This window comes from Anser anser (assembly GCF_964211835.1).
Source record: "Anser anser genome assembly, chromosome: 2".
Classification (NCBI taxonomy): domain Eukaryota; kingdom Metazoa; phylum Chordata; class Aves; order Anseriformes; family Anatidae; genus Anser; species Anser anser.
In genome coordinates, this window is record NC_139721.1 from 121,320,042 (window position 1) to 121,345,360 (window position 25,319).

General features: G+C 39.0%; 1 protein-coding gene across 1 annotated transcript in view; it reads left to right on the top strand.

Annotated features, from left to right (window-relative positions):
• LOC310895097 (uncharacterized protein) overlaps window positions 1-25,273 on the top strand; it is a 48,452-nt gene extending 23,179 nt beyond the window's left edge. Inside the window, exon 2 of the mRNA XM_083825922.1 lies at window positions 15,504-25,273. Coding sequence (XP_083682048.1) covers window positions 15,504-16,340 — 837 coding nt within the window. The 3' untranslated portion in view covers window positions 16,341-25,273. The remainder of the gene's footprint in view (window positions 1-15,503) is intronic.
• Window positions 25,274-25,319: the final 46 nt, after the last annotated feature.

Sequence of the window (25,319 nt, forward strand, 5' to 3'; positions counted from 1 at the left end):
ATTTGGACAAATCAAACACCTTTAAAATACAGTGAAATTAAATAAACTCTTCAAAAAAAAAATATTGCAGTACATCACACACACCTCTCCACTGCCCCTGGCCAGCTATGGATATAAAGATGAAAAATCTATGAACTGGAAAAAACTACAGTCTGTCCTCTAAAACCAAGTAACAAACTAAACATGGATGTCATTGCCAATGAAGACACTGTATCCATATTTCAAGTGGTCTTATGACTGATAGTCATAGATTCTTTCCTAGTTACAAGGAATGGTATGAGAAAGAACTAATTTTCTTTCATTTTCCTTGAGCATACAGAAAACAGGGCAATCAAGCAAAGATAATATTGTCGACAAGTTTATTTTCTAAATATTCAATAGGCCAGATCTTTAGACTGCGTACATCAGCATAGCATCATTGCCTTTATACTAACTGGGCGTCTGGCCCAATATATTAATGGTTCTGTTTTTATTCCTTTTTAACATCCATTCAAAAGTATTATAGCAAATAAGTCTCCAAAAGAGCTGTCTTAAACCAATGGTTTGGGTTAAGGGCCACCTGCCCTATAGTGGAAAAAAATATCAGAATGATGTTAAAGGGCTCCAGAAGCAATTCAGGTAACCCAGCCTGTTTGGTTTTGTTTCAGTTTGGTTTGTTTTGATTTTTGTTTTTTGAGAAAAATGAAGATTCAAATATGTTTTTTTTTAAATCTCAGCAAGGACATGCCTGCCTGCTTTTGCACCCCAACCTCAATGCATGCATGCCTCTGTATACTAAACAAAATTCAGTAACAGGAATCAAAATCACTTCCAAATATGAGAGGACATCAGGAGTGCCTAAATTAAATTAGCTATCACAGAGCAAACTTGTGTCTAATCCTTTACTTGATTTCTTCTATTGATCATAACTATTTTCTTTTATTTTTGATACTATTTCCAAACATAATGTAAACATAAAATGCTATGTTTAGTGGGGACAGGTGAGGAATCAGGGGTGGAGTGTAGGGGTTGCTATACTTCTTAACCAGAAACCATTAACTTGGTATGTTCTTGTCCATCTCATTGCATCTCGGACCTGAGAGCATGTCCTCCCACATGCCCTGAAACCTGCCTGTTTGGAAGCCGTAGCAGTAATGTCTGGGAATAAACTCTTTTATTATTTCATTGGGTATTGAAGCTTGCCTCAAGGATCCACAATTTCATCTTTCTCTCCTACTTATTACCTACTTAACTATTGGTTACACCTTGGCTCTCCTGTCCTTCAGTCCACTGGAAATTCTTCTGCCCTTAATGAGGTGTCAAAAATGATTGATAATGCCTCTGTAATGATCTCTGCCTGCTCTTTAAGAACATTCAGGTGAGACTATCTGTCCTTGCTCATATATGAGCATTTAGTTTGTCGCCATATTTTTGTCATTCATTTCACTAGCCCAAACTACTTTTTCCTTAACTGATCTCACTTTCTCACCAACTGGATTGAAAGTGCAGCTCTGAATACAAAGAAACTAATCCGGTGCTTGCCCATGCCTTACTTGTGCAGCCTCACTAAGGTCAATGATAAGTGCAAGATACAAATCAGAGCACACATTAGCCTTAGAGAAATGTACTCTTTTATGCTTCAATCTATTTCTCTCATTTAATATGTCTGGGTCCCAAATTAGCTTTGAATCCTGTACTTTCATCTGATGTGCCAGTGTGCAGGCCAAGTTTCCGTATTAGCAGCCAGTCTACCCTTTGATGGATGCATTTTCACTCCTGAAGGGTTTTGTTTGAAGTCCATGCACAAACCAGATGGTAAAGTCAGATTTACAAACCAGGACCTTAATTTTGTGTGCATGGAATGCTTCAGAGCACTTAATTTGCAATGAAAAGATAAAATTATTTGCTTTCGAGGTAGGTAGAGAAATTATATCCATTTATTCAGATTATGGAACCTAGGAAAACATGATTACAAATTAAGTCAGAGGCAGGAGTGGGACTGATAAAACTCATTTTGACTGAAAAGGAAATTTAAAAAACATGTAGATATATAGGATATCAGAAGATTTATTGGGGGTTTCATCTTCATAAGAGAGTGGTAGAAGTTCAAACAGACACAAATCCATTATCCATTTACTTCAATTTCCTTTGGCTATAGGTAAGAAACTCTGATTGCATCCTTTCGTTGTTGTTGTTTTGGTTGTTTTTGTTGTTTTTTGTTTGTTTTTAATGACTATTTGTAAGTGTTAATTGCTGTTTATTTCAAATGACAGTAAAATTAAGGTATTGAAGCTGAAGAGGGAAAAGAACAGGATGTAACTTTACTAAGCATCAGGTTTAGATCTTAGGAACTGATTAGGAATCTTTCCATCAACTTTAGTGCACAGAAGCATCCATCCAAACAATGCATCCATGCATAAACATACAGAGATATATGTAGTGGGTTCCTCATCCTGGTAATACAGAGGCTTCACTGATCATGTCTATCCCAAGACAAGTATCTGCAAGGGTCTTCTCACCCAGTTTTAAATGTTTATGACATAGGCATCTATAATAAACAACTCAGTGTATTCTCCCTCCAGTCAACACAGTGAGACAGGCATGGCCTGTCACTTAGGCATCACTTCCAGAAGAGGAGGAATCATTCCCTAAAGCATCTCTTTCTCTCCTGTTTGGGAAAGAATTCTTCATTCTTATTTTCATCCCTTATCTCTTTTGTTTGTTAGCTCAGGGTTAATGGGTCTCCTTGTTGTTTTTTTTTTTTTTTTTTCAACTGAAGACAACAACAACTACATTTGGTCAAAAGATGCCTTCAGAGCTTTCCTCCTCTGCATTCATGTGAATTTGATCTAAAGTCAGAGCTGGTCATATACAGACAGCATTTTCTTTGATTTTTTTTCAAAAACCTGGTTGGGGTCAGAGGAGACATCTGGACAGGAGGCTAATGGTTTTCCTTTTTATTGTCTTACCTAGGGGGAGAAGAGGAGTGTTAAGAGATGAAAATACAGCTGTTGGCACCCTTGCTGCCATTCTAAAGTGGAATCACTATTACAATATGTCCAGCTGTTTCTTCTGGCTCAAGCATAATGAAATGTGCAAGAGTTTATTAGATTGATCCTTTGGTACACCTTTTTAAGATCTGCTTTTGCAATTCAGATGGTGCATTATGAAGAATAGTTACAGTTTCACTGCCATCATTATTTTACCATTAATTCAACCATATCATCCTGCAATTGTGTTTCCTGATTTGGACTTCTGGAGGTTTTCAAAGTTCTTTCAACCTATCAGTCAAGCTCATGTCCTCATCCAAGTCTGTTTTTATCTGGCCACCAGCACGGATCATTATGTATTTCTGCCCCAGGCACATCCCTAGGCTCCCTCTCTCTCCTAAGCTGGTTACCCCAGCACACATGAACTCTGCAGCTATTTTAACTACCCAGTCAACAAGGCTTTAACATTGGCACCAATGTGAATTTTGGACATACCATTTTTTCTCCCCAGGAGCTGGAGAAAGCACCCATTAAACTATCATTATTGATTGGAAGGATGCCATCCTAAAAACAGTACGCTGCTATGTAAGTCACTCTGCATAAGCAGGGGGACCTGCCCAAAGTGATCAGCTTTCAGTTTGGTAATTTTTGTGATGACGACAATGAGCTTTATAGCAGTCATCCAAGCTTAAAACATAAACACACTTATACTAGACACTGAACAGGAGTGGTTAGATGATTTCCAACACATCCAGTGATCTTGACATATATAAAGAAAAGTCAGGCCTATGAAGATACTATTTCAGGGTAGACATTATAAATATCATTTTTATACACAAGTTGGGTGGTGTTTTTTCATCTTTTCTATAAGTGCAGAAATACCCGAATGAACATTGAAATTTCTAAAGCACTTACTAATGTTTTCTTTATTCAATTCAGTTACTGCTCTTGAAGAAGACATCCCAGGAGACGGAAAATGTCCTTGCATTTTTTGAAGACATTTAGATATAGAGAATGTACAAAGATATCTGAGAATAAGCATGAGAGCCAGTCCAGTCTAAATAGGTACTTGTTATAACTTCAATAAAGGCAATAGTTTTCTGGAGCATCTAAGCCAAGAAGGCCGAATTGTTAGAAACTGAAGAAATTTCAAGTAGGAAGAAAAAAGATACACACTCATAACAATACAACAAATTCTCCCCCTCTTTTCCACACAGCCTGAAACAACTACAAGCTACCACATTTGCCACTGTCCATAACACCCACACAATTACCACAGGTCCCCTGCCGTATGGTAGCTAATGAGGTGCTGATAATGTATGCTCAGCGAGCACCACTTCATTGAATGCAAGATTTCAGGTCCTCCAGCACCGAGGCAACCTGCACGGGAAGGTGGCTGCCCAGGGCACAGCTCCACCACCTGCTTCTGGGCATCCCCTTGGCCTCTGGTCCTCCAGTGATGCTGCCGCTGCAGCTCTGTGGACTTTCCAGTCAGGAGTCCTCTGTGAGTTATTAGCCTGTATAGACATATTTTGAGGTGCAGACATAGTGTTTCCTCTCTGCTAATTGCAGAATATTTAGCTTTTGGCAGATTGTTGCTACAAAACAGGCTTTGGAAACATTAGCAGTAGAGTAAATAGCACTGAAAAGGCAAGCGTATTACACTGAAAAAATAGCATGTTATTCAACTATCCATATGACTGAAATGTTTAACTTCAATGCTCTCTTGTTTTAATTTAAAACATGCACCATTCTTTCTTTCAGGAAGAGAATGGCAGCTAAGAAGCATAATGATAAAAAAATTAATTATTCATATTTGCTGAGGACAAAGAAAGATTTCTTTCTTAGTCAATTTACAGTGAGTCAGTCTATCAGGGTCAAGAATTAGCACTAAGTGAAAAGAAACCCAAGTGGGTAATTAACAGGAATAAGAGCAACACCAGCAAGGGGAGCTCAAAATGCCAGAAACATAAATGTTCTTCGGGTGATTTTGTTGTTCAGATTGGCTGGAAAATGAGAGCAGTGCACTTTTTCTCCAGGAACTCAAAGTGAACCATATATCCTTGCCACATAACTCTTGCCAACCTTACTCTCAAGTCCTAGTCTTAGGCACATCAAAATGAGTAAGGTCTTTACATTTACATCAGTGAATGCTGCATCCGACTCTCTGTACTGAGGAACAGATTTTGAGGAGAAAACTACTCTTGCCTGTTCAGATACCTGGCTTATTTTCGGACCTAAATTCTTCTAGTGCTAGCGAGGGGTGGCTACGTGAACTACGTATCTTTCTTCAAGACTACTTTTTTCTAGTGTGTTTCTCCATAAATATGGAGAGGACCTCTCAGTTTTTAATGGGGCAGCATTTAAGTAGGTATCTGTTATGTTGGAAGTTGGATACAGAAAGGATACAAAACCAAAACTATAAAAATATTAAGTTCACAATCAAAACTATAATTGTATGACATTGCTGCTGAGAAATGGGTAATTTAATCCAACATTCCCAGCATACCAAAATCAATGCCGTATCTGGGAAAATGTCTTCAGCTATCACCGGTAAAATTTAATACCCATCACTATTCTTTTATTTTTATTTTCTTTGTCCCTTACCATGGTATTAGATGTTCATTTCATTGTGGGATCCAAGAATTCATGCTAAGGTTGGAACAGCTCAAAATCCACAGGAAGGACATTTTATAGTTAAACTAAGGCAGAATCAAAGACGTAAGAAACTGATATCCTTATTTTGAGCATGGTAAAATACAGACTCTCGTGTGTAAAATACAGTTCTCATGTGGAGAACTCTGAATCTGAATAGCGTGCTATTACCTAAATTATATACGCTAGTTCAATAGATTTTTGGGAAGTGTTTCTGTTTCTTGAACTGTAAATGTCTCTGTGCAAATGGAATTACCCCTGGCAAATCATATGATTGGAAATATATTAAAACCCAAATCAGGTGATGGAAATAAATTTAAAACAATACACTTGTGAGTGATGCTGGCTTTATGCTGGTACAAATGCATCAGTGGATGCTTATTTTAAGGATAAACCATAGTAATTAAAGAAAGAAAAAGAATACACTACACAAACAAAGCCATACATGACAGATAATAAGCTATATTAGAAAAGGTCAGATGATGATAGATTCTGAATATCTGCCAGAATCTCCAAATACCTATTCAGACATTAATCACGTACTCCTTACAGGAGTCCCTTGGCTCTTGGCTGTTACACTTGGCAGTATAAACTTGGTAACTCAGAGTATTTCTGAGATGTTCGTTGCTTGGTTCCCTTCACATTCCTGCATCAAGCAGCCAGTCCTACTGAGGACAGAGACCAGAGCCACATACAGGGTTCTTCTCTGCTCCTCTGGAATCTGGTCATGCTTAGCTGGCAGCTACCTTGCAAATCAAGTGGCTTCTGTCAACCCTTTCAAGAAATCCAGGAGCTGGAGGTTAGGAAGGGAAAGCAGATTTTCGTGTCCACTCCTGGTGCTAAGGATCCCTCTTGGAGTTGGGCAGAACTCGGCTTTCCAATAAACACTCTCTTAAACATCATCGTTTTGCTCCCAGAAAGGTTGCCAAAGTAATAAGTGAGTGTATGGCATTCAGAGAAAGATAGGATCTTACCATCGATTGCCTCATTTAAAATGGAAAGTATCCTCCTATCCTCCTTAAGCGCAAGAGGATTTTTGCTTTGGCCAGGGTCAGCCCATAAGTCTCCTGTTAGCATTTTCTGCTCAATTAGTTCTTTCAAGGGATTGCTGAACCTGCACAGATATTGTGTAATCTAGGTTAAATCAGGAAATAGTATAATAAGAAGCAGTTACACAGGCAAGGGAAGTCAAAAAAAGCAGCAACAGGAACTCAGAAAATATAAGGATATAAATAAAAGGACAGGTGCTATCTTCAGTCATGTAATGTGATGGGGACTCAGTAATTGACCTAAAAATAGAGGTGACTAAAAGAAAACACTCTGAAAAGCACAGTAGAGGCCATAACCTCAGACGGTGTAATTTAACGTACTTCCACAGAAATCATTACAGAAGTGAATCACTACAGCAGAATAATAAGGACTTACATATTTATAGAAGAAGTGTCAAAAATAGCACTTGTCAGAAAACATTACTCAAAGCTACAGAAAAATGCTTATTGATGTAGACCACATTCTGTGAACAGAGCTGTGATTACTATATTATGCGTACAGTAAAGGCAGTCGATGCAGAGACTAGGTTAATTTTAAATACAAGTTAAGCAAGAAACATTTGGTAACTATGATACAGATGGTAACAATCTTAAAAAAGAAAGGATCATGTTTATATTTTCCTCCATGACAGTATTTTTGGAATGACAATGGCTAAATCAGAAGAAATACTTAAGTGGCTCATGCTAGGCTGGATATATATCTGATCAGATTTCAAACTTCGACAGTTTTGCCTTGGATATAATTATCTCAGGCTCTGCAGAATTACTGAAGGAATGTTACTTATCAGAGGCAACTGCTGATTTTAAAGGATGGGCGTTCCACACCAGTCCATGGACAAAAGGACACCAAAAGGCCATCTCAGACAATCTAAACCTGAATTTCATCTCTCGCTTTGAAGTGAAATATTAGACCCCAATTTTTCCCTGTTTCAAAAGAGCCCTTCTTAACTTCTTTTGGATCCTATCCTGGGCAATTTCACTGTTGTGAAACCTCGAGAGACAGAATAGATGAAGAAATCCTAGTTTTCTCTTTGGTAGATTTTTTTTCCACTTGAATACAAATGTTTCATAAAGTAGGATAAATTCAGCTCCGAGAGGAGTAAACAGAAGGAGAAGCATGCTTTCTGGCTGGTGTCATGCCAGCCAAGAATACTGTTAACTCTGCGGTTTAATCACTGACATTTTATGCAATGGTCTATAATTAAAAGCAGAGTTTTCACACGAAATGCATCTTATGCAAGCAACATATGTTTTGTGCAATTCAGCTTAGCTGTTCTGACTGACTGAAGGAGTAGCTTCATTCCTGGAGATCTGAGACTGGACTATTTCCTTACAGTGCTGTTGTGCTTCAGGAAACCAAGCTCAGCATTATCCTTGCCACCATCGTAAAGAGAGAGAGCAATGCCCTTGTTGTTGCAAATCAGTGCTGCACAGATTTAAGCCCACTGAGACTGTGACTCCCGTTTAAGCAGGACCATTTGACTGCTGAGACTTCACGCCGCACGAGGGTAATTGCATCCAGAACTGGTTTTCTCCCATTGTGGCTAAACGCAAAATGCTGTAGCTCAGCTCCTTGGGTACTTTTCTGGGTCACTGCATCCATTTCGCACATTCATAGGTGAGCAGCCTTGTATGAACCATTTCAGAATGGTGTACTTTACAATAGAGTAATGATAAATGGTAGAAAGCGCTCTATTTTCTGTTTTAATAATTCTGCCCAGACTAAGAAGTATTTCAATAGCACAAAATCACACTGTTTAAATCAAACTTTTAATAGCTTTGAAATATGTTTGTTCACAAAATATAGTTCCAGCCTTCCTGAATACAAATTAAATCTGTACGGGTGTATTATTTCTAGAGGGTTAGCACAGCCAGAAAGTGTTATGGAAGCATTATGGTTATTGGTTTTAAATGGAAGCCAACAAATTTTTAAACCAGCTAAACCAACAGCTTTGATTCATTATACTTGATCTGCAGTTGAATAGGCTAAAATGAAATACAGCTAACATATATACCTTTAGGTTACAAGATAATTTTTCAAAAGAGCAGTAGAGTAACATACACAAAGTTTTCTTCAAGCAGCAGAGAGAAAAAAAAAAAAGGCAGGAAAATTTCAGCACTACTCAGAGCTGTTTAGAAAACATTAACAACTTCTCCAAAAAAAAAAAAAAAAACAAACTTTTTTTCACATCATTTTGAGCAGGCTCTCCTCAAATGCTTGGAAATCTCTTTTAAGAGCCAAGTAAAGACTTGGCATCAAGTTGAATTCTCTGCTGCAACATCACAAAACACCACGCAATAGGATAACATAATAATAACCTTGCTTGTAATATTTTCCTTTGGTTTGTTTTGCCTGGAAATATCCTAGGGATTTTTTCATGTTTTCCTTTTTACCTGAAATACTCTGCTAAGCCTAACTGTGGCAATAAGCTTAAGCTAAGCCTAACTGATGACAATACTGTGTCATCCATCAAATGTTCCCATCCAAATGTAAGTTAGATGTGTTTTCCTGTGATTAGCTGACACTGCAGAGATCACAGGATAGTACCAAGTGCTAATAAGACGTCTGATATGCAGCAAAAATATATTGATGATTTGATTATTTATATTTAAACATTTTAAAAATACCTGAAAACATGCAACTAGCCACATACTCTGTCTCTACCTTTCTTTTACTACATCCTATTAACATAGCACTTCGTCCAAGTCTGGTCTGGAGGGAGCCTGTACATACATACATGAGTATACTTTGCCTTGTGGGCCCAAGAATCTTCTTGCTCCTCACTGGAAGCTCTGTTTTTAACCTTGCAAGCAGTCATGAGAAATGGGCTGAGGATCTCATAGTGACATAGAAATGCTAAGGAAGCCTCACAGAGTGTTTATTTGTTTCCTGGTAGAGGTAGGGGTGTCTAAGACTCTGCTGTGATAAAAGATTGCAGAGTAAGTCTGTGGCAATGCACCACCCAATTAGCAAATCTCTGCAAACATGTTTGGTTAATAATGGGAAAACTCTTTCCGTTTTGTGAAAAACACCACAGTTGGATTGTTTAAATCCCACTTATTACATATTTATCAGTCTGCGTGTTCTCCATTTTGACAGAAAACCCTGTCTTCAGTACTGACATTGGACTAGAACAAGGTTACCCAGTGAAGCGGCCAGCTGAATTTAGGATGTTTTGAGACAGGCTCTCAAAACAAGAAGCTTATCATTAACCGCTGTTCTCCTGCACTGTCATCAATGCTAAGATCATGATGAATACTATTTGCTCTCAAAAGCTGAAAACACTGCATTCTTTTAAACAACAACAGCATTGTTTTAGCTGTGATGATATAAGGCCCCTGGCAAGGTACGTGGGAGGACCTGACATGTTTTTGTAGGCCAACTGACATAACTGGGAGAAAAACAAACAGCTACTTCTGCAGTTTCTGCTGTTTGCAAAAGCTTGTCTGTTGGGTGCCCCCCCCCCCTTTTTTTTTCTTTTTTTTTTTTTCTCAGCTCTATCCACAAGTTTAAGAAATGACAGTACCTTTCCGCCTTTATAACAGGAACATTAACAGGGGAGAGAAATGCAAATTTGCTTGAAGACTTAGAAAGATGTAAAATCTTTGATAATTTAATTCAAAACCAACCAACCAAACAGGAATCCGTGTGAACATATTTTTTTTGTTTTGTTTTGTTTTGTTTTTATGGTAGATAGTGATAATCAAGAAGGACATATTGCAGTCCCCTTTACGTCAAGTTTTGCACTTGCTTTGTTCAGCTGCACATCTGTAAGCAGCAGTGGAGCAGCTTAACAGATGGTCCTAACATTGGCAGGTCTCAGCTGAGAGAGAACAGTTTGGATAGCTGGGTACATTAGGAGACTATGTAATATACAGTTTACCTTAAACCTAAGATTCTGCTGTGGAGTATAAGCTTTCTTTTGTTGCCCTAAACTTTTTCCCAGGATAAATACAAAAGCAAGAGAGGAAGGTGAAACAGCAGACTCATACAGTATGTAACAAGCCTCAGAAGTTTGTCTCTGAGCAAACAAGTCATTCTGTCACTAGCTACTTTTGAAGAGCTTGCAGATGCACAAATTGATCTTGATGCTGAATTCAGTGGGCAAGATGGAAGCAGTTCAGTATGTTACGTATTTCTACAGCTAGACATTGCTGGCCAGCTGGTTAATGCAGACTCCTTTAGGATATGATCTGACACCAAGACCTTTAGTTGTAATGAGCAGCCAAGCATTCAGATACTCTGAACCCTTAATCCTCATTTGAGTCATTCAAGTAAATGTAGATTTCCCCGGGAGACAGTCCTGCAAAACACAATCCAAAAGCAGTGTCCTCTCTTTAAAGGTGGATATTATCAAGCTACCTGCCTTTTAGAGGGGTTCTTTAGGTCTTTTACTCACAACACTGGAGCTTCTCTAATCACATGCACCAAAGGTATAGTTACCACCTCTCATTTAGAAAACAGCATCCTCAAAGCATGCAACTCCTTTTCCAAACACACATTTTCTCATTACATATTTGACATGAATAAAGAAGACCATTTTGCAGAGCTTGGATTTGCATGTATCCTCAGAGCACTCCCCAGACCTTAGTCCCTGCTGGGAGCTTATCATTGCTCTGTACTCATCCACTCTTGCTTTCAGCAACACAGGAAAAATAAACAAATGGAAGTGAAAAGTGAAGGAACATTCAACACAAATATCACCACACCTGGGGGTGATCCAAGAGATGAACTCGATGAGCACCATACCAGCCCCATGCACGGCAGGGAAGGATCAAGGCACTGAGACGGGAGCAGCACCAGCTCTTGCTGATAACCAGGTTGATGGTCATCACCACTGCCTGGCAGAGCCCAGCCTGCACATTGCCCTTGTCCCAGCTAGGGCTAGAAAGAGTGGTTCCTGTCTGCTTGTTTTGACTCCCATGGGCAGGAGTATCCCCATAGACACTCAGCAACTGTGACCACCATAGTTCCTGGGTGCAACACACAAAGAAGGGAGTCTGGGTTTGGCTTCACTCTCCCAGACTGCCCTGCACTTTTGAAATGAAGACTTGCTTTCATTATTTAAAAGAAAAACGGTTTGATTTCTGTCCTTACCTTCTTCCTAAACGTGCATTTATAAACTTAGGATCCTTATTAAGAAGATCCTAAAGGAACATTGTTCATTAAGACAAGTTTTTAATCCCCCTGACTTCCAAAATAATATGAATAATGCAGTTCTGAGTTTCCTCATTAAGGCCAGAATTATAAAATCTTAATCAAATTTTTGCTTGAGGTTTTGTAAATCTGGTCTTAATTCAGATACTTACAGCTGGAACACGAATCAGCTTGGAACTTTGTGAAATTAAAATGAATTAAAACAGAAAATAAAACCTGTACACCAAATATTCCTTCCATTGTATTTGATATGAGAGAACATACATATTTTGTATGGAGTTTGTCTCCCCTGTCTATTTGGTGTATAAATTACAGCTGCTGGGTAGAGAACAGATGAAGAGTGTAAAGCTAAAATCTTCCTGATTTTATTTTATTTTTACCATAGACCTATCTGAAATATCTTGAGTTTAGTCTTTCAATCTTTCCACGCATTTATAAAGGGTACATCAAGGATGTTTATTCTGAGTTCTTGCATCTCCTTGAAGAAGCAAGATTGATATTTAAGAATTTAAGATCTCTTTTATCTGATGTTAATTAGTCACTGAAGAGAATTACATGCTTGCAGAAATTGAGGAAGTCTGAATTAAAAAACTTTTCCTGTCTCTTATTAAGCATCATCTCAGTTGGCTGTGGCAACTCACTTCACTATTTCTCCAGTCACTGTAAAATTTTGCAGTCCCTGTAAGACTTCAATTTCAAAAGTGAAAAACAGGCAAGGGGTAGGGGGGTGGTGGAATAAAACGGAACCATCTGTTTTCTGAACACCTCTCCAGGCATCTTCCATACATCTTTTCCTTTACAGGTGACCTTTACCAAGGTACATTTGTCAAAAAGTTGAGCAACACTCCTGTATTTCATCTGGAGTTTTGCAGTCTTTGTTGATATCACACACCTCAGCAGACAGCTCTCCCATCCATAACATTCACGTTTAAGAATGATGAGGTCCGAGAAGAGGCAGGCAGCAGGCAACAAGGGTTTACATTTACAGTACTCGATTATATTTCATGGAATTATAGTGATAACAGCCCCAGAGAAATTCTCATTTCCTTGACAATGATAAGGATCATAGGTAGAGTTGGCAACTGTATCTAAAACAAGTTATATATGCCTGCAAAACAAGGTTACTTTTAAATGCAGAATGACTGCTTGCAAACTATTCCTCTGTAAGTTCCTCATAGGAGCAAAAGACATAATTCTGGAGTCATAACCAGTACGGATAATTCACCTCTGGTTCAAAATTATGGTTTTTAAGTTAAGCCAAGGCCTGAGACTGATATTTTAAAAGATGTGTAATTGTTTAAAATCTTATTGGGTGAGGGAGGTACTTCCAAAGTGGTACGTCCTGACTCAACTGAAGAACATATTTGCATTTTAGTGTGAAATGTACAGCACCTCAGTTTTAGCAACTTGCTAAACAGACCCTGTTCACTGGCAAACAATGTGAAAAAAAAAAAAAAAGTTCAAGGAAGATTTAACTATAACAACATGCTAGGAAGTGGGGAAAGAGTAAGAAACTGGGAGAAAAATATCAGAAAATAAGGTTCAGTATAAATCATTTTGCTCTCACAAGATACTACTCGCCCTGCCAGGTACACACCTATTTACACACACACAGGCAAATATATATGTATGTGTATTCTGGTGGACTAATTGGTCTACTGTCAGTTTTCCAGGGGATAAATCAATAGCAATACTAACAAGTTCTTAATAAGTCATCTGAATGCACACAGACTTCTCACCTTTTCTACCGCCATGTCTTTGTAGTGTACTAGAATGCTTTTACAAGAAGAAGGTTTTCATTTGCCCCTGGTACTTTCTAGTTAGATTATAACTGCTCTTTACTAGCCTTGCTTTACTGCCCTTGCAGTGCAGCAAAAGATGTTTTTAATATTGTACCACATTACTCTAGGGAAAAAAAACAAACAACAAAAGTCCTATTGGCCTTCACAGCCTTTGGGCTACAAGCCAGGAAACACTGCTGCCTTTAAGGTGGGAGAGGAGTTCATGTAGATGCTTCTTGTCCTTCTATGCACTGATGAAATTGTATGACCCTTTTCAATATTCACTGGTGATCATAATCAAAATGAGATTCTCTTTGTTATCTAGCAAGCCTTGAAGCTCTCATCATTTGAGTGGAGGAACAAATCCCTATTCTTCTTGTTCTACTTAGCCCTGACAGCTTAAGTTTATGATGAAAGAAACTTGTGCCAACCCAAGCCCTTGTATCAGTATCTTTCCCTCTGACAGTAAATCCCAGGCACAACTGAAGTCGGAAAAACAAAGAGCTTTAAACCAGCTGGACCAAATATTCCTCCCCAAATACCCCAGATTTCTTTCCCTCATGCTCAGTGAATATGCTGACAGTTAGAAGTGTGTTCTATAAAAGGACCTTCCTCATGATAAATGGGAACAGCTCCTTTCATTTTAGTGGAACTACATTAAACTTCTGCACGTAAGGATCTGACCCTCTACTATTTTCTCTTACATCTACTTATAAAGCAGTGAAGCAAGGGTAGGTGGTCCCACAGCAGATGAATTTTTTAAAAGGACAGACAAAGCAGAGGGAAGCATGAAAGGGATGACTTGATTTATATAGCCTGCTCCCTCCTTCACTACATCTTCTCCGTGTCTCCAAAGACATATACAGCTGGTTTAAATGCCCTTCTGTGGGAGAGCAGAGCATGGATATTATTTACTACTCATTGTCTGAAAAGAGAAATACCTCTCCTCTTTGAAGTTGATGTGTGTCTCTGCCACCCTGCTCATTGGGAACCAACCTTGCAGTGTCCAGGAGCAGGGCCAGCAGTGGGATGTCCCCTATCAACCCAGGTCCCCATGCCAAGGAGGCCTCAGGGCTGATGAGGAAGAAATCCCCTGGCTGGGACAGGTAGGACTGGGCAACTGATCTCCTTAATCAGGAGCACGAGCATCCTAACATCCCTCTCTCCCAGCACGGCCTTGATCCCAAACAGGAGCAGTGGAAATGATGTTATGGGAGGTGGAAAACAACTTACTGCATCAGCAAGGCTCACGGTGACTGAACAGGGGAACTTCTGCATCCCCCTCTCCCTTCTCAGCAGCTCTCTGAATAATTGAATATCCCCACACAGAGCATCCTCACAAGGTATTCGTCTTACCTCAGCCTTTCCCACCCTTCCCTCTCTGCAGAGAGCTCAAGGCTTCTCCCAAATACAGATTACCAGGTTACGTTTTTTTTCTAGCTTTCCAGGCATTCCCATAACCTCTTGCATCAAATCAGCTCCTCCATGATCTACCCCAGCTAATCCTTCAGCCTTGGGAGCACAAGGACCAGATTCCCACTACCCTTACCCTGCCCAGCTACCTGACCACCTCATAGGAAATGAAGTCTACACACAGAAATATGCAACATCTGACAGACAGGCAGATGCCTGTCCACATTGCCACTAAAGGACACGGAGAACCCCCCGAGCGTAGCTGTCAGGTGACCAAGGCCTGTTTTGCTCAGAGGCAGGTGCCCCATGGTTGGGCAGGGATGCATAGAGAACTTAGCTGACTCTTGGCCTTGGGGAAGTGGCCCCAGGTGGAAGCATCCTGGCAGGCTCAGATATGACTTATAACACGCAGTAATAGTGTGTCTAAATTATGGCAGTGATAAGTAATGATTTAATTATTGTGCCTTCATTTTTACAGAAAAGGTTCCAGTGTTGGGCAACTAAGAAAATGGAAGACTTGAAACAATCAAGAACTTTTTGTATCAATACTGAAGTAGCACATGATCATGGGGAGCATCCTCTGACCCTCTCCCCACCCACTCCTACAAGCCTGTGGATAGGTTTCTCAGGGTATTGCTGCCACGAAAGTCCACCATCTCTGTACACACTAATGCACAATGTGGGGCATTTTAATTCTCGCTTTCCTAAATACAAGACTGAGCTGAGTCAAATGAGACTGCACCCATGCGAGTACACGTACATGTGTGCAGACAGGAGGCTGAAAGAGCTGAAGTCCATGAGTCATGAACCAATGCAGTTTTCCGCAAGGGGTAAGAGATGGTATTTCAAAGCAAGTTCATCAGGAACAGCTTCAGCAGGCTTGCTGAGAGGGGTGCCATCAGCCCACTCTCCAAATTGTGAGCCAGATGATGACCTTTCACGGGTATCTTTTCAGTTTGTACTGAAAAGTTTGTTCTCCATTGAGTTCCATCCAACACGTGCAGCAGAAAGAGCACACTGTCAGACACCTAATGCTGCACTCACGTACCCTGAGCAGCCATCACCCATATGCCTCTACCAGCTAAATCTGACTGCCACACCTCTAGTCATCGCCATGTTGTGTCAGAACAAATCTACCGGCATCAGAAGAGAAAGCATTTCAACACTGATTAAAGACTTGCCTGCAGGATTTTCCAAATGTAAAGTGTATTTAATCATTGCATTTCAGTGGGTTTTCAGAAAAAGCAGCTCATCTATGTATGACTCATTCTCCTCAGCCCAAACCATTTGTTCTCTGTGTATGGCATCTATTTAATGAGGCAGTCAGGGGCCAGGCATGAAATGTGTGTCGGGTCTCCTCAGGTCCACGATTACGTACCATTGTGTTTTTAATTGAGGTAGTTTCCATGAAAGACCATTCCTCCATCCCCTCATGACAGCCTGAAAATTCAAAGCTTCTTTCTTCCAAGACAACTTTTGCTCACCTGCACAGTGCTGTTCACGGAGTACACAGTGGTGCAGAACAGCAGTAATTGAGGGCAAATACTGGAATACAAGCATTTAAACAATAATGGTGGTTATTTTCCAGAAGCCGGCTGACTCCAGCAATTTTGCTATAAAGTAACTTTGTGGGTGATGCTGGATGAACCCCTTACTGAAAGCAAATAACATGCAGTCAACATGCTTAAATACCTTTTTTTTTTTTTTCCACTGGAAAAGCCTAAAATTGTACACATTCACTTTCAGATTGCAGAGAGGTCTATGTACAGCCAGACACAAAAAGGCACCATCTGTCTTTTGTCATACAAACAATAAAAAATTAAGACAATTGTCACAGTTTTTGGCCACCAGTATAAGGAACAGCTAGTCCCTCTTTGCTGCTATGAAGTGTGAGGGTGCACCACTACAAATCTGTGTGATACCATTATGTAGATGTGAAACCCACATTAACTGCCAAAGCACAAAAACAGCCACCATAATAGTCACTCAGTTCACTCTCTATCAATAACTCATTTATTCTCCAATAACCTGAACCCACTGAAGGCAATGGCAAAACTTTTGCTGTCTTACATTGAGTTCCGAGTGCATTCCTGGATTTGGGAAGGAAGTCTGCTAACAAATAAAGCATAATATCAAGTTGGGCTGGGAATTTTGGTACATCACAATGTTAGAACCCAAGATAGAGATTTCTTTTTTTATATAAAAATAATTTTCATTGTTACAACTTGCTTCTAGTACGATGTTTTCAACTATATTTTCAGATTTGCTACAGTTTTTGAAGAGAAATAAATGTTTTAAAGTATTGCACACCTTGTCTATTGAAAGAATACCTTTATATTTTACCTAGCTCTTCTAAACAGATCTTTTTCTCCTTCAGAACTTCAGAAATAATACTTTGTTCATTTATTGATCAGCCATTAAAAAAAAATATCTTGCATAGGCATATCTCATTTTCTTTGTAAGAAATCCTACTATATTCATCAGTTCAAGAATCTTGTAAAAAACTTGAGAAAAGAGTAAATCTATGCTCATCCATGCATGTATTTCACAGTGAAGCCCACCATTCATAGCAACAGGAAACATTTTTTGTTAAGAGAAAACAAGCTTGTTGAAGATGAAATGTAAAAATCTAGTGTAAAAATCACTCATGGGAATGTTATTCAACAACAACGGTAATATTAAACAAGAAAAGAATAAAGAGAGGGGGAAAAATTCTAACATTTTGACTATAACTGTGAAGTGGTCAGACGTCCCCTTCTTGACGAATCAAACTGGCTTGGTGTAGTGCAGTGTTGGAGAGTTTGACTGCAACAAGAAAGGGGTAAGAGGTTTTGTCTTCTGTAATAGCAACCAGAACCATAGCTGCTGAAATACAGGAACAAAAAGATGTGTGGTTTGCACCTTATACAGCTATGTAAAGAATACAAAAGGCATTATCTACCTGAGAATCTGAAATCTCTCCAGCAGGACATTAATTCAACAACAACTCTTTTCCTTTGCCACTAAATTTAATTAACAGCGTACAAAAATATTGTCCAGAGAGCTTATTTGTTGCACTCACAGTTCTTCTTTCAGCCCACATGAAATGTCTCCGTGTTCTCTGATGCCAATAGCTCCATCAATAAGTCTTTGCAGAAAGCAAATGTTAATCTGGCTTAGGTAGAGAAATGAAAAATTGGTAAACCATGAAATGCAGTGTTGAGCACAAAGCTAATCCTCAAAGGAAGAAACAAGAATAGACTGTGCTAGGACCTTTTATTTATTTATTTATTTATTTTTTTGTCCAGCTTCAATTTAAGAAGAAGACCTGAAAATTCTGGAGTTTGTGTTTCCTTCCCAGTTTTTTCCTTGCTTCTTTATATTTATAACTTTCAGAGCACATCTGAAAGAATATCAGAATATGGTCTCATAGCCACTCTTATTTAAGGAAAATGATAACTTTAAATGATTTTTTAAAAAAAAATGCAGATAGACATACAAAGAAACCCAGCATTTAACACATGTTAAAATTCAATCATCTTCTTAATATTGTTTGGTCAGATTTGCTTTGGAAGGCCTATTTTTGCAAATAAAGATGGAGCTATAAAAATCTAGCAATCACAAACTTTGATGATAAGACAGAGACTAATAATTACAAGGGGTAAAGATATCTAAACAGACTGTTCAACATGGGACTTTTTTTCCCCTTCAATGCCCAGTTTAATCTGCCACTTACCGGCTTTGGAGATTGTTGTGTCTTTATGAATACTACATGCAAACTGCCCCACTGAACAAGCAGGATGCTCACAATGTGCATTTGAAACCTCAAAGCAGCATTAAGAATAATGCATGTTTGAATTCCCAAATACGTAACTGCTTCTCAAATTTCACAGCAATAAGGAAAGCTTAAAAACATGCATTTTTAATTCTGGAGCTTTTGCTGGCCTTAGCAGCTGTATTCAGACTCAGAACCATCTCAAGAAAGCTCCTGTAAGGGGCATAGCTATCTCCTAGGAGAAAAACATAGCCAAACACTTTGTAGTGCCAAAAACCTACTCATTAACAAGTGCAGAAGGGAGAACAGATCCAGGGACACTAGTCACGTTTCCACTCTCCAGCTTTTACAAACAGGACTGCTTCTTATGAGCTAAAAGGCATTACATCATTCACTCAACTATTTTTCCTACTAGAAAATTGTATTGCTTTTTGTGAGCCAGAAGAAAAATAAACAATGGCTCACAAAGGTCTACAACAGCTTTACATGGCAACTGACAGGTTTGACTAATGCTTTCAGAAAGGGAAGAGGATAAGCCATGCCAGTCATCCCATGTTCTTTCCTGTTGTGTGCAGCTGGTGCTGGGACTACTGAGGGCACCATGCAAGGCTGAGGATGGAGGTGTACTTGGCTCAGAAGCAGCATGAATCACACCTTTGAAGCAATCTATTTCATGGCTAAATCCAAAAGACTTCCTGTTTTATCCACATGCATACATGTATCTGACACACTCATACGCACATGCAAACCTCAGGGAAGTGTGAAAGAATGTGAGACATATGGATGACTTGCATGCATACATACTCACATATGTATAGACATACATTAAACACATACTTCATATATTGACATGGTATGGCATCTAATCTGTATTCAATGCTTGCTGGTTAGTTTCACTTCTCAAATTAACTGACTTGTAGACCACCCAAAACTAAAGAAGCCAAGATATTGCCCCATCACTTTGAAGTGCTCATACTTTCATTGTATTGTCACACCTGAAAAAACAGGCAATGATGAAGGGATTTCTATGTGAAAAACAAAGCTTTAGTGTTGTAAGAAGAGCCTATTGGGAAATCCTTTTTGAGTGGACCACAAGGTGGGGTGTAAGAGTAGCATCAAAGCACCTCAGGAACGACTGCCAAATAACTTTCCCATAGATAACAGTGAAAAACTGCCACTGCTTCAGTTAACACAGTCTTGGCACAACTCAACAACGAGTGCCTGAACCCTGCCTGGCCGCTAGTGCTGCAGCTCACAGTGAGGATTTGTCAGTGGTTAAATGTGGTTTTGTTTTTCCTGGGTTTCATTCCCACTCCATATATGTGAAACTCCTTGTCTGCACAAAAGCCCCTACACTACAGTGTGTCTCACTAGGAGGGTAGTGCAGCACAGTTTGCTTCCCACTGGACATGTGAGAGCAGTGGTGCTGTAAAACCAAGTTCACCTTCCCTTCTTCAAGAACCCAGTGGCACCTCAGGCAGAACAGAACTGTAGAATCACAGAATGGTTTGGGTTGGAAGGGACCTTAAAGATGCTCTTGTTCCAACCCCCTGCCATGGGCAGCGACACCTCCGACCAGACCAGGCTGCCCAAAGCCCCATCCAGCCTGGCCTTGAACACCTCCAGGGATGGGGCATCCACAGCTTCTCTGGGCAGCCTGTGCCAGTGCCTCACCACCCTCTGAGAGAAGAACTTCTTCTTTACATATAATCCAAATCTACCCTCTTTTATTTTAAAACCATGATCCCTTGTCCTATCACTATACCCACCGACAAAGAGTCCCTCCCCAGCTTTCCTGCGGGCCCTCTTTAGACACTGGAAGGACTCTAGAAGGTCTCCCCTGAGCCTTCTCTTCTCCACACTGAACAACCCCAACTCCCTCAGTCTGTCAACAGAAGCACAGATGTGAGCCTTTCGTATGGAAGTTCTCCCTGCAATGAGCAGATCTGGGGTTCTCTGACCTGCAAATTTTATCTGCACCAACGTTAACATTGTTAAATACTTTTAGTGACCACGACTTCAATAAATTTATGGAATCCCACCTTTTAATATGTGTTTTCTTCACTACAGTATCTTGTGTTTTATCACTTAAACACATGCTCTGTAACAAAAAATATATTAAAAAAAAAAAAAAAACCTGGATAATCCTTAATCAGTACTGCTCTAATTTCTGATCAGTTTTTTGTGTTCTGCTCCACATTTTACCTTCTCTTCCTCTGGCATTTCACCCCCATGCTGAAGAGATCCAGACTGTTTGATCTGTTCTCCTATGGGAACCACCTCAGATTCTTCATGAGTTACTGCCTTTCTCCACATCTTCTAGATGTCTCCACTTCTTCACATAGTTCTGGACCACAGATTTATGGTTTTGGAGATGAGCAGAACTCGAACCGAGTCTGATGTTTCAGATATGAATTTCTCACAGATTTTATGCAGTGGTTTGTAGTGTTGTTCCACCATGCTGTTTGGCTGTCTATTTTACTCATAATAATTTCAGGTGTTGAAAGGCTTCCCACTGTGCCTCCAAGACGTTTCTTCCATGTGATTATAGCTAATTTAGAGACTATTCTTGTGTTTGTAGCAAAAGGATGTGCCCTCTGCAGTGCTTCGCAATTATTCACACTAAAGCCAGCCTTCATTTTATTATCATCCGATAACTTAGAAATGTGAGAACCTTCTGTATTTCTTCACAGTTAGCTGTAGGTTGGACTGCCCCAAGTAACTCCTTATCAACTACAAATGTTATCAGCACGTTATTAACTCCCTTTTCCAGATCATTTAGAAATATCTTGCACAGTAGTGGACCCAGTCTGAGATCTCTGGGACATCTCAAAAATTTTGGTAACCAGCCTCCTTCAAGAAAGCGATTTCTTCTCACTTTTGGTTCTTGTCTTTTAATCCCTAATACAACATCTTTTCCTCTTCTCACAGGTGCTTCCATTTGCATTCAAAACATTTACCCAAACACAGTGCTCCTTCAGTAACTTGATTAGCTCTCGGCCCTTACAGGATTCATGTTTCTGATATGTTTGGAACTAAAAAAGTTCTGCTTTGTTTTTTATTTGTTAGCTTGCTCCACCATGTAAAGCACCTGAAAATTGTTCCTTCCTCAGCAAAGCATACTGAACGATTTGTTGCCTGTCAGGCACTTTTTTCTCCTCAAAAAGACCAGTCAACGTGCCTACCACCTATTAATGCTGTCTGTTTCCTGCTTCTTGCTTTGGAATTATAAATAATATATATACATATATATATATATATATACACACACATATATAAATAATAAAATGCTTGGAATAAAACCCATCCTTCGACGAGGAGCTCACAGCAATGATGAGCTCCCCTGGAAACTGCCAAAGGGATGTCAGCCTCAGAAAGTTAGGGCAATGTTGAGGCAAAATCTTGCTACTGAAGAAAACTTATAACATGTATTAGTGGTGAAGGTATTTGTAGCTAATTCTGCAAAAAACTGATAACAGAATAAAATAAGAGTATATAGAATATATAGAGTAAATATATCAAGTAGATAGAATAAAGTATGAGTATGAATATATTCAGCCCAAATACATCATCACAGTTTTCACCTGCAGAGTGTAGTAACACTACAAAATTAGCCGAGAAAATTCAACTTTAGTTTTAAGAAAAAAAAATATGCTGAGAGATATCTTTTAACATTTAGAAACAAAACTTTTTTTTTTTTTTAATTAGGATAGTGAGATAAATCTCATTTAACCTATTGATCCCAAGCCCTACTTTTCCTGAAGTATCTTAATTAAAAAAATTAACAATCACAGAGTTATGCATTTCCCTCTTAATTTTCTGTCATAAGCTGTCTCCTGTGACTACGGAAACATCCATTTCCTCTCATCTGTATTTATATGCGAATGTGTCACAGCTAGAAACACACTGATTTACTCATTTTTGAGTTAAACAGTTTTGAGAAAACTCCATAAAGTATTATGCAATCAAAGCTTTAAAAGTTTTTTGCCATTGACTTCAAAGGGCAGGGCTTCCCTACACAGAGAAGCTTTGGACAGAAAGGTGCGGAGTAAACATGATAAAAACATGTATCTTCTAAGGCTAAAGGTTTTTAACTTTTCTGTTTCTTTTCATTGAAATAAACAAGTGTAACTTAAATACTTGAGTTCTCATGAGTACTAGCACTGTTAAATACTTGAGTTGTCATGAATACTAGCACTGCTATGTCAGCATAGCTGAGAACAGTGATTTATTTTTTTCCCCCTCATCAGTGAAATTCAGCTTGAGGAGTTTACAACTACCATCTACTTGTTAGAGCATTACCTTTATTTTTAGATTTTAAACAGAGATTTCGGTATTGGCTTTAAAAGAAAACAGTTTTGTGATGAGATGTTTGATAGGGAATCTACAACGGAAAATCATTTGACCCAGAGAACTGACGTGAAACCAGCCTTCCAGAGCCATTCTATTGAATACAGTTTAGCTGGGTTCAAATTGGTTTTGCTCAGGATTTATAACACCTGGGGTCAGAAGCTCAGCTGGTGTAAGAGTGCACCAGCTCCAGAACCGATCTTATGGATCAAGTAATATGTTGAAAAAATTGGAAAAACTGAAGATAAATTATTTAGATAGCTTTCTCAGTCAGTTTGGGTGGAGAGAGTTGCTTGTTTTCATTTTAAATAAAACCTGCTTGAAAACAAATTTTAAAAACCTGCAAGTGACAGACACTAAAGATTTTTGTAAACATTTCTATTTAAATCACTTTGTCCAAATTTTGTGGGGGAACTCCTGTACTTAGTTCTGAATAAAGAGCACTACATTCCAGAGCAAGTCAGTACCTCCTGTTTACTCTCTTCTTTTAGCTAGTCCTCCCTGCTTTTTCCAGAAGTAGTATACTAGCTGACATCCAAAATATTGCATGAGCAGCACAGCAACAGAAACAAGACAAATTTTACCCATAAGGAGATTTTACAGAAAATAAGAGAATTGGATCAAGGAATGAACTTGTATCCACCTATTCAGAGGCCCTACAGGCCTCTGTAGAGGCCTACAGGCTTCTGCGTACCCTCTCATGGATATGTCCTGTTGGGCAAGTTTTGTTATACTATTAATACAGTATAATATTTTATCTGATCTCTTCAAATTCACATTTGTATTTGCTCCAACCACTTTTGGCTCCTGCAAGAAGTCACATAGAGCTTGTGAGGCTGCAGACAGCACTTCTGCAAAAGTGGAAATTTTGGTAAGACAGAGCTTGAAAAATGAACTGTATAAAATACAAACTAAACAGGATGCATAATTAACAGCCTCCTTTCCTTAGAAAACATTTTTTTTTACTTTGGGGATGGCAGAAAGCAGGTATTTTGGATGGACTCTGCCCTTTAACAAACATTAACATTCTCTTAAGGTTCCAAAAATGGTTCATCAGAAATACCAACAGCTTTTTGAGAAAACAGTGCACACAAGTGGAGTCAGTCAGAAGAACAACTACTCTGGACTCTGGCCAAAAAGATGAAATAAAAAGTTGACTCTGTGCACATTTGAAAAAAAAAAAAAGTCTTTTTTTCCTGTTGTCTCACTGATTTATAATAGATTTTAGAGGTGGTATTTTTTTAACAGTGTTCTGAAAGAAATAAGATAAATAACCTTGTGCCCTCTGAAATGTAAAAGAATACACTCGTAACAGCATAACAGAGATAATGGATAATCTAATAGGAGATACTACTCTGGAATTTTTTGAAAATTTTATGGCTGTCCTTTCAAATTTTTTAATCCACACTGCTACAATCTGTATTCCAGTGTTAGTTAGACTGAATCTATAGGGACCCAGAGATAAATGTCCTTTATCACCATAATAAAATGATAAGAGAAACACATTCTTGTGAATTTGTTCCCTTCAAAAACTTTATCTATGAAAATAGAAAATATAAAATATACATTTTATATTCAAGGCTGAGTTTAACCTCATGAGCTTTTTATTTTCCTAAGCATTTATCCATAAAATCATATAAAAATATCTTGTCTAACACACAACAGAATATGCTCATCCTATATATTCAATTTTACTTTGTTCAGCCTTTTTAAAAATATGTTGCATCCAAAAAAATGAATCCACTTTTAGTTATGAGCCCATATACAGATTAGAAAGACTAATTTTATTTATTTTTTTTCTTTTTCTTCCCATCATGGTTGGTGCTCTAGTTTGAACAGTATGACTAAGTTTGCTCTTGCCATCCTGCTGCCCTCCCCAGCGCTCAGGACATCTGCTTGAAGCTCATGGGTGGCAGTAAGTGGGTGTAAGATGAAAACTAGCCCCATTTCCCTACTTAACTCTCTTTCGTGTTCTCTAATGTTGGACCTTCGTGTTGGTTTCTCCCCAGTACTGCCAAAACACTCTCCAGGATCCTACCTGAGTTTCCATTCCCTTCTCCTGAAGTCAGGGCATTCTCTCATCACAACGAGCAGCCCACAGATGGGCCACCATTCACCAGCTCTTCACCTTGTGCCCTGGGGACAGAAGTGCCCTTCGGGGACTCTCTGCTCCCAAACTTCTCACAGCCC